The sequence below is a fragment of the Syzygium oleosum genome, unplaced genomic scaffold (genome assembly GCF_021117445.2).
Source record: "Syzygium oleosum isolate NSW1041296 unplaced genomic scaffold, Sole_v2.1 Sole_v2.02, whole genome shotgun sequence".
NCBI lineage: Eukaryota > Viridiplantae > Streptophyta > Magnoliopsida > Myrtales > Myrtaceae > Syzygium > Syzygium oleosum.
The window spans coordinates 20,549,942-20,559,325 of NW_026607486.1; the positions used below are offsets into that span (position 1 = coordinate 20,549,942).

The following is a 9,384-nucleotide window of genomic DNA, read 5'->3' on the forward strand; positions in this document are numbered from 1 at the left end:
GGGGCTTTAAAGTAGCTGCTCGGGCCGTTCATCGCGGGGCAAGATAACGGGTACATCGGAAGATGCGTCTTTTCGTGATCCTCTCGTACTTTACGAAGAAAATCGGGGGTTCTCTCGATGCTCTCCACCCGTCGCTTACAATACCAAAAGGATTTTAAACTTTTCCATGGAAACCATCTTGTCCGTGCCCGTGATATTGTTTGTGCGCCCAGACAATTTTGTGGCGGGGATGAGTATCGAGTCCGGTTCGATTACCGGATGGAGCCGGTTTTTGGAACCCCCGCTAAAATTTTGTTTGCGCTCTCCAAGATCTGAATCGGGGGTCCGCACTATGGTCAAAAAAATCCACATGAGAACTTCACCAACAGAAATTTTTGCAACAAAATTATGCGATTTTCTTTAATATAATTAGGATATATTTAATTCTTACCGAAACATAAATATGGATCGATTCCGGAACTGATTGGTCGTGTCGGTTCCCTAGTCCGGCTTGTTGAAATGGGGGGATTTCACAATGTAGGTTCTTGATTCGAGATCGGGTACCGATCACCCTGTTTTTGGTGAGATATGTTAAGAATAATGCTAGCCAGGCATCCCTATTTGAACAAATGGCTATACTAAATTAATACCACTCATTTTATTTTTATGATTATTGAATATGACTCACTTGCACTTAGTCAAATCGTTTTGGTTTGCTACTTTTGTACGGTAGTCGGAGTATTCCAAGTGTTACTCCTTTTCAACGGCTTTTGTATAGACGGTAGTCACAATATGCCTAGTGTTGCTCTTTTTAACCGAAGTCAATCACCAGATGCTTAGAGATATGCGATTTTCCTCGTCTTATAAGCTAAAAAGGATGGAAAGGGACCACCAATTAAGCTATCCTTTCTGGTCGATAGGATTAGACTCGCACACCACTAGCTACTCAATATTCGATTTGAGTCATTATAACTCTGTCCACTTGTGAATTTTACATGCTCATTGCAACTTTTATTAACATGCCATAAATCCGAAAGTCTTTTTCACATAGGTAGTAGATGTAGGAAAGGTTTGCTCACGGCATGACTCGAGCTTGTGATCTCATGAAAGAGAGTGCGATACTACTAAGCTATCAATATACTCTGCATTTGCTTTCAATGTAATTAATGTGAACACAAACGCTCTATTTAGAAATCATATTAATTTTTTTTCATTCGGAGACAGTAATTAGGCTTAAAGCAATTTAAGAGTTCTCACCAAGTTAGAACATAGGGGAGATTGAGAACCCATGTTTAAAAAAAAAAGGGCGGGAGCAAGGTTTTAGATTTGGATCGAAACTTATCCATCCTCTCAAGAATAATCATGAAAGAAAATATAATCACTCATAAAAAGCGTTGGTCATAGTTCAATATAAGGTGGACCTAATTAGGCAGATAGTTTTTTTATTTGCCTAATTTGAGAAGAAATCAATGATCGATCGGGTCAATATATGTAAATTAAAAGAAATTCATCATAATTGAAAATTTTAAGAATATGAAATTTCACTGTAGTTTCTTTGATTTCCATTAGTTCAAAATGTAGATGACAGATAACATCATAATCTTTTGAATTTGAATATTTATAGATGCATAAAATATCAATGGATTTGATCTCGTGATTAGTATCTAATTTTCTTTCTGATGTGCACTTAGCGTTTAGCTAACAGTTAACTAATCCTCAAAATCGGACTACTTTTCCGTGCCAACAAATATCTCTCAACATGCAACTATGGTGGTGCATCAAAAAAATTATATCATAAGATAAACATTAGTAACATACTTCTACGTAATAAACATATGAAATCATAGCTCCAAAACCAAAAACTGAACTTGGTCATGCGGTAAAAAAACTCAGTTGGCAACATTAATCAAAGATCCAAAAAGGAAGAAGAGATGTAAAAAACTGAAGGCAGACCTAATGATCAATGCCAAATTTACAGAATTATATCTAGAGAGATTAATGTAATTACTGTTCTTGTTGCTCTAGACAATTGCAGACTCGTTCTTGGCATGATTCTCTGTACCTTCGCAATTCTCCTGTGACATTTCCTCGAGTGATTTTCCTTTGGATTCAGGCACGAGAAGAGTCATGAGCAAGCCCAGCAGATTGATCACCGCAAGCACGATCAACGAGTTCCTCATCCCGATCCCTGCGGGGAACCCCGGGTCGGCCTTGGCCTTGTCCTTGTTCTGCGACGCGTACAGGAACCCGAACGCGCCCACAATTGCGCCGGCCTTCCCTGAGGCTGCCGAGATCCCATGGCACGTGGCCCTGAACCGGGCTGGGAAGATCTCAGCGGGGACGACGAAGGTCGTGCTGTTGGGTCCGAAGTTGGCGAAGAAGAAGGTCAGCCCGTACATGACCACGAACCCGATGCGGTTCTCCTTGAGGGTCCAGTGGTGGTACGGTAAGGCTAGGGCGAACATGAACACCGACATGAAGAGGAACCCGATGGACTGGATGGTGAACCGGCCGATGCGGTCGATGAGGAAGACGGTGAACCAATAGCCCGGGACAGTGCCGCACAGAGCGATTAGGGTTTGGGCACGGGCGATCTTGTAGAGCTCGCCGAGGGCGCTCATGGATTTCGCCGCAGGTAGCCATCCAACCGCGCTGAATATGTCCTTCTGGAAGAGGTTTTGGCTGTAGTAGGCAATGTCAAGCAAGAACCAAGTGCTTGTTGTGCCCAGCAAGTGCAAGCCATGCCTACGGAGGAACTCTCTCGAAAAGAGCCCGAACCGGGTGGTTTCACCCCGGCCTTGGCTCTCGAGGTCTTGCTTCTCGACTTGGATATCAATTTGCAAGACCTTCGACATGTCGGCACAGGTCTTCTCTGCGTTCTTCGCCACCAAGGCGGTGTAGCGCGGCGTCTCCGGCATCTTCATCCGCCAGTAGTAGGTCAGGACCGCCGGCAGTGCACCAAACATCAGGATTATCCTCCACACGTAGTCTGCCTGTGGGACGGTGGATCCCAAGGGATCTACGGAGAATGGCGGCGCGGGGTACGCAGCGCTGAAGATGGATGAGACGACGATGGCGACCGTCCCACCCGCGAGGATCCCGAACCCTTGCATCGCGAACACTGCCGCAATGAAACTGCCGCGGGTCTTCTTGTTGGAGTACTCCGCCATGATCGTTGCGGACAATGGATAGTCCCCTCCGATGCCAAAACCTAGCCAATCAGCACAACGGTGAACATCAGAATAACGTACTACTAGTTCACGCCAATTCGTGTGATACCGCATTATTATTCTTTTTTTTGGAGCAAAATCTACTTTCAATCGAACGTATGATCGTGCACCTAACATTGTCAATTCATCCAACACTACTTAGAAACTCACCTAGCCAGAATCTGAAGAAGCAAAGGGTCGCCATGACGGCCCTGGGCGAGCTCCCAAAGGAGAGACCGGAGGCGATGGAGCACCCCACCATGAGCATAAGGGTGATGCCATAGACGCGCTTGCGGCCCAACTTGTCCCCAAGCCACCCAAAGAAGAGCTGCCCGGCCAGCGTCCCACACAGGGCGACCCCGTTCACGGCCGACGCCGCGTTTGGGGGCAGGCTGCCGGGCTTCGAGGACCCGGGCACGTAGTAGTAGATCCGGCCGAGGAGCTTGGTCACCAGGGATATGCAGAAGAGGTCGTACGCGTCGGTGAAGAAGCCCATGCCGGCGATCACCACCGCGGTGAAGTGGTAGAGCTGGGTCTTGGCCTGGTCCAGCACGTTGAGGACCTCCAGCTGATCCTTCGCCATGGCGGGCGTCGTGCCTCTCCCTCTCTTCTGTTCAACTCCTGAGCGATGAAGCTATCAGTGTTTGTGTTTGTGTTTGTGTGTGTGAAGGGTGTGACACAATGTGTTCGATATATATACGATTTGATCATGGGAATTGTTGGGAATATTCGGTTCACGATATTAGTTCCTCAACGTCAAGGAAATACTTGTACGAGTAGTAGTAGTAGTGGTAGTTTAGGATATAGATTATCTGTTGCGTTTGAAATGCTTGGCTTTGCTTCTAGTTGTTATCAGAATAGATCAAGCTCGAATTGGTTTCGATTTTTCTCTTTTTCGAAACATCGAATGGGGCTCCTAGAAAAATAGATAGATACAGATATCCACTGGCCAGAAAAAAATAAAAAAAAATTTGTGATGTGGTTAACAGCTTGGCAGAATTTGTGCATGGATTTAGGATCACTTTCAGGGGTGACGAAATCTTGTTAGTTAGATATCCGAGGATTTTAAGGATGTTGACTAGGACTAGGTGCTCCGATTGTGACTTTGCACATCATAATATTAGGTGTCTCAAAAAAATAAATTTAGAGGGATTATGGGTATGTTGTCTATACTATGGATAAATCGGGGTCCTATTTGTAGTATGATTCGCCTCGCTCTTCAGATTCATTTCGATTACACTTAACAATTATAAGTAATTCAAACTTCTTGATATTCTATTTTGAAAAGATTGTTGGGTGGGTAGCACACGATAGAATGTGCTTTTAAAGTATCCTCCATTCCCTATGCTCAACATTGTTTGAAATATTTACATAGTCAGCCATCCAATTCTCGTTTTTTTTGCGATTTAAGTGTTTTAACGACCGAGTTCCAAACTCCCTTAATCCATGCAATCAAATCCTCCATCATAATCATTGCTAACACCGTCACCAAAATGTCGAGAGATGTGCCCATACATCATCCCGGGGTTTACCGACCCGCGACAATGCCAAGGGTTGGAATGGCACGGTTCTCGCAAGCCTTATTCAGTAATTTCAAATACCAAAGCTTTCGTTATACTTCTCGTCTTAATTTGAAATAAAGGCATATTTTCACAACACGTGATTCACCAAATTTATAATCAATTTCAACCGACATATATTAGTTAGTCTGCTTTTCAACAAAAAAAATAAAAGCTATCTAAAAGACATGTTTTCCATCTTATTTTTTCCTTATGCCATGAATTTACGAAAGGAAGCAAAAAGAGGAAAAACAGAAGGAAGGTGAAAACGAGAGAAACCGAAGGACGACACACCGACGTCAGAAAGAGGCAGGTCGACGCGTCCATTCCGTTCCAGCGTTAGTGGGACAACAAAAAAGTTGGTACCTCCTCAAGTATATGCTCCGAAGATCCTCTCTTCCCTCCCTAGAAAAGACATCGCCTCCACAATGCCCACAAGCTCCAACCCCCCCATTCGCCACCTTCCCATTCAGGTACTGGAAGAAGAAGAAGAAGAAGAAGACACGCCCCTGAAAGAATCGGTGATGGGTTCTTCGGAAGCCATTGATGGAGGTGGCCGACGATGGGTCCTGGCCCTACTGGGGGATGAGTTCGAGGAGAAGGGAGGGTGAACGGCTTGTCGCGCGCGAGGGAAACGGAGACCGTTTCTTTTGGGCAACTGTTATCTTTGGCATTTCCATCGAGCTCGTGGAGCGAGTCGAGATGAGAAGATTCTTGGAGAGCAAGAAGAAGAGAGTTAGGACTCAGTTAGGATTTGTGTCGTGTTGTTGCTACTGTTGTAATTAGCTTTAAAAGTGATGCCAGATCCTTACTCATCAATCAAGTTCTTCGCGCGGAATTTGTGTTGTTGGTTTAAACCATTGAATGAAAGAGGGATCCGTTTACTGTCAACCGTTCTTATTTATGCCTCTTTATTCCGACAGGACAGCGCTTCCATCCAATGATGGATCGAACGAATGCCGCTGTCGCGCAAACATTGAACGAAAGGGCCAGCTGAAAACAGCACATGAGTCGACTCTCTTGTCTTTATGTTTCATATATTATCGCAAGAACGACCTTTTTCGAACGGGCCATACCCGGCTCTGAAAGAGAGAGGCGAGGATTTTGCTCTCAGTTTGAAGGAATAAGAGAATGAGAGTGCCAAGTAGATTTTGATCGACGAAAATATGAACGCTAGAGGTCATTTTTCTCTCTTTACGGCCAACAATTTGTACAGTTTAATAACAGTAAATTACCCGAGAAGCCGAACGTTCGCGAGATACACTATATTATGATATCGCTGAGAATCATGTAAGTTGGTCTTCCATTAGGCAATCGGGAAACTTGGAAAGCCATGAGGTCGTTCTGAGAGAAGGATCTAGCACAAGACCACGAAAATGTGCCGATTCTCTGCTCAAGCAAAGCCGCGTTCGTTTAGAGAAAAACTAAACAAAAAATGCCACATAAATCCTCTGTTAGTTTATGGATTTATCATCAGTCATAATGACAATCCACAGCTTCACTCTTTCAACGCAAAAAATGTCACATAAATCCTCTGTTAGTTTATGGATTTATCATCAGTCATAATGACAATCCACAGCTTCACTCTTTCAACGCTTCATTTTTCACGGTACAACAAAGCAGGCAAATCGGCCTCATCAGCGCCTTGTCAAGCACCCCTGGTCGACGAGATTTTTCAGTCCTCTCCAGTGCAGTCGATTCCGGCTATAAGTTTAAAGCCAACAGAACTAAGGACGAGTTTGATGCGGCAAGATATCATGCAAGGTAGGCACTGTTTTTCCCCTTCTTCCAGTCATTTCAGCTATATAGATGATACATAATCCAGCATCGCGTACGACAAGCCATTGCACTGCCATTATCAAACACTTCGAATCATCGAAATACCCCCAAAGAAGTAGACAAAGATAATCAATGACCCTTACCAAAAAACAAAAAAGATAACCAATAACCAAAACCGTGATCACATACTTGAACCATATCCCCTGTCCAATGACCACTGAGGATTTTGCTCTCACTTCAATGAGCAGTTATCAATTGGCTGACATTCGTAGAAATACATGAAATCGCATCAAGTCACAGTTGCACTGTACAGTAAAAACTACTCCCCACTAAAAGTGGGGATTGAAGATTCCACGGCTAATACATCATACATATGACCAATAATCCCGCACTTACTGCGAACCCAAACGACCACCATGTCATTAGACAATCACCAGAACATCCATAATTAAAAGACAAACTGCATATCTTTTCAACTGCATATATAGCAGTAGAGGATAGTGGCGGAAAGAAATATCAAAAGCTCCATTAAACGAAAAATGAAACCCAATAAGGTGAACCGTATGGAAAACCAGTTCAAAAATACACGACAAAATCCTCACAGTAGAAATATTAGGGATCCATCGGCAAAATTAACTCAGCCTAGTAAAAGAAACCAAGTACTTTTCCACCAACATTCTTCCTCCTAGCCTCTTCATGATCCATGATGCCAGCTGAAGTTGTTAACACAATGTAACCAAACTGCAAGTTTCAAAGAGTTACTGAGTTTAGATCAAGAGAAGAAATCAACGGGTTGCAAAATTTTAGTCAAGTTAAGCTAAAGGCATCAGATATATTCTCAGTTCAGTCAACACAATAACTAGATGTTAGACAATATGAATGTGGCAGTATGGTAGACAATTACAAGTCGAAGCTCAGAATGCCATGTGAGAAATGCAATAAACCTATCAAGGCGAGCAGCAACAGGTAAAAGACAGCTTTGAAGTACAACAACTAACAATTGAAAATACTGAATGTAAGGAGAAGCTTTTGGAACAAACCTGTCTTGAGGGAAGCAACCTTGCGGTCCAGCCTTCGATCTCCTTGACACCGATATCAAAACGGGGACTGATAACTCCGCACTTGTTTAGCCTTCCATTGAGTTCAACCACAATTTTGCCAGCCCTGTGGTCGTCGACATACTCAAACTCGCCAATGTAACCTAGCGATGGCTCCAAGGATAGTACGACAATAAGTGCAAACCATACAAGTATCAAGTATCGAAAGGTGATTGACAAGAGAGCATACCATGCTTCTGCATCACCAGAAGAAACTTGATGATCACTTTCGACGAGGGTCTGATCATGACCTGTCTCTTTCCCGTCTTTTCGGCATTATACATGCTCTTAAGAGCATCATTCAACACACTAACCCTCACCATCGTAAACAATTAATAAGCTGCGCCCTGCAACACAGAGAAACTCAACATCATCAGCATAACAGGGACAGACATTCTCAAGACAACCGCGCAAAAGAAAAACAGAACATAAGACTAAGCAACTTGACATCATAGGTCATTTCGATCAAGTCACATCGGACACGGGGACACGGGGATCCAGAGATCAAAATCATGGGTAGCACAGATGCCGGACACAACGCAGGGCTCTCTGTAATCATCTGGGTATGCCCAAAACAGTCAAACAAGGTCATCACAGCATGAGAAACGAACACGGGATACGAATTCGTTCGTCCTACGACCACCCAACACACCCTCGAAAATATCGAAGGCTCGAATCCAGCACGCGAAGCAGCACGCGCCGAAGTAAGTGCTCAAACCAAAATCCCACGAAAAAGAAACAAAGATCCCAAAAAGCAGCAGGGCTCATACAGTACTAACGACAACACGCACGAAGCATTCAGCAACAAGATCAAAAATTTTACGTAAGGCAAAAGCAAACGAGGCGAAGCTAATCTGCTACACCAATCGAAACCCAATTCACTCAACTCGTCAGAAACCAACAAACAAGGATGCGATTGATAGAGGGACCGATGCAAACGAGCCGCACCTGAGATCGAGACGGCGCAGAAGCGAAGAGAGAGAGAGAGCGCGCTGCAGAGGGAGCGACCGAGATGGTGCAGGGTTTTCGAGGGAAGAGGAGAAGGCGGAAACCCTATTGCTTTTATACATCGCCTCTTGCAAAGCTTGGGCTCGGGCCTCGACCCGTAGGAAGCCCGCTTGCGAGATTGCAGCCCATTTAAGAAGCCCACGGCCACAATAAAAGAGAGAATGGTGAAATGAGGAAGACGACCCATTGATTCAGAGGCTTCAAACTCGCCAATATTTAATACCGTCCTTGAAATTTTAATTTATTCAATATGACCCATAGACTTTAGCCCAATGTGTAATGTCATCCCTAAACTTTTAATATGTTCGATGTGGTCCATGGACTTTTGGTATATGTTCAATTTAGTCTCCGAACTATATGGAAATATTTAATGTCGTCTTTCAATTAATTCAAGTTTAGGGACAGTATTGGACATTTTCATATAGTCTAGGGACTATAGTGAATATTTACAAAAATTTCAGGGATCATATTGAACAAATTAAAAGTTTAGGAACGACAATGCATATTGGGCTAAAGTTCAGGGATCATGTTGAACAAATTAAAAGTTCACGGACAATATTGCACATTAAACCAAAGTCCAAGGATCATTTGGATAATTTTCCTGTACTTTCGTAAGCATATGCTCAGAAGATCCTCTCGCCCTCATTATAAGAACAATTCGCATACGTATATACTCACTAATTCTCGCCTTTTCTTGAGTTTCTTTTGTTTTTTTCACTCCCCCCGGTATTCCTAATCGTCACCTTCTTCGTT

The 9,384-nt window shown here is 43.6% G+C and overlaps 2 protein-coding genes across 2 annotated transcripts; both read right to left on the reverse strand.

Annotated features, from left to right (window-relative positions):
- Nucleotides 1–1,830: 1,830 nt before the first annotated feature.
- On the reverse strand, nucleotides 1,831–4,025 carry LOC115673155 (inorganic phosphate transporter 1-4-like). Its single transcript, XM_030595241.2, has 2 exons — nucleotides 3,360–4,025; nucleotides 1,831–3,190 (listed from the first exon to the last, which is right to left on the reverse strand). The coding sequence occupies exons 1-2, from the start codon at nucleotides 3,769–3,771 to the stop codon at nucleotides 2,001–2,003; spliced, it is 1,602 nt and encodes a 533-aa protein (XP_030451101.2). The 5' UTR covers nucleotides 3,772–4,025; the 3' UTR covers nucleotides 1,831–2,000.
- A 3,007-nt stretch (nucleotides 4,026–7,032) lies between these two features.
- Nucleotides 7,033–8,661, reverse strand: LOC115673327 (40S ribosomal protein S15a-1). The gene is made up of 4 exons (XM_030595467.2): nucleotides 8,572–8,661; nucleotides 7,814–7,970; nucleotides 7,567–7,727; nucleotides 7,033–7,267 (listed from the first exon to the last, which is right to left on the reverse strand). The coding sequence occupies exons 2-4, from the start codon at nucleotides 7,944–7,946 to the stop codon at nucleotides 7,169–7,171; spliced, it is 393 nt and encodes a 130-aa protein (XP_030451327.1). The 5' UTR covers nucleotides 7,947–7,970; nucleotides 8,572–8,661; the 3' UTR covers nucleotides 7,033–7,168.
- Nucleotides 8,662–9,384: the final 723 nt, after the last annotated feature.

Coding starts and splice junctions, on each gene's coding strand:
- LOC115673155 (XM_030595241.2), bottom strand. CDS start 3,771: ATGGCGAAGGATCAGCTGGAGGTCCTCAACGTGCTGGACCAGGCCAAG. Junction 3,191..3,359: donor CTTCTTCAGATTCTGGCTAG/GTGAGTTTCTAA, acceptor CTGATTGGCTAG/GTTTTGGCATCGGAGGGGAC.
- LOC115673327 (XM_030595467.2), bottom strand. CDS start 7,946: ATGGTGAGGGTTAGTGTGTTGAATGATGCTCTTAAGAGCATGTATAAT. Junction 7,728..7,813: donor TCTGGTGATGCAGAAGCATG/GTATGCTCTCTT, acceptor AGCCATCGCTAG/GTTACATTGGCGAGTTTGAG. Junction 7,268..7,566: donor GGTTGCTTCCCTCAAGACAG/GTTTGTTCCAAA, acceptor TGAAACTTGCAG/TTTGGTTACATTGTGTTAAC.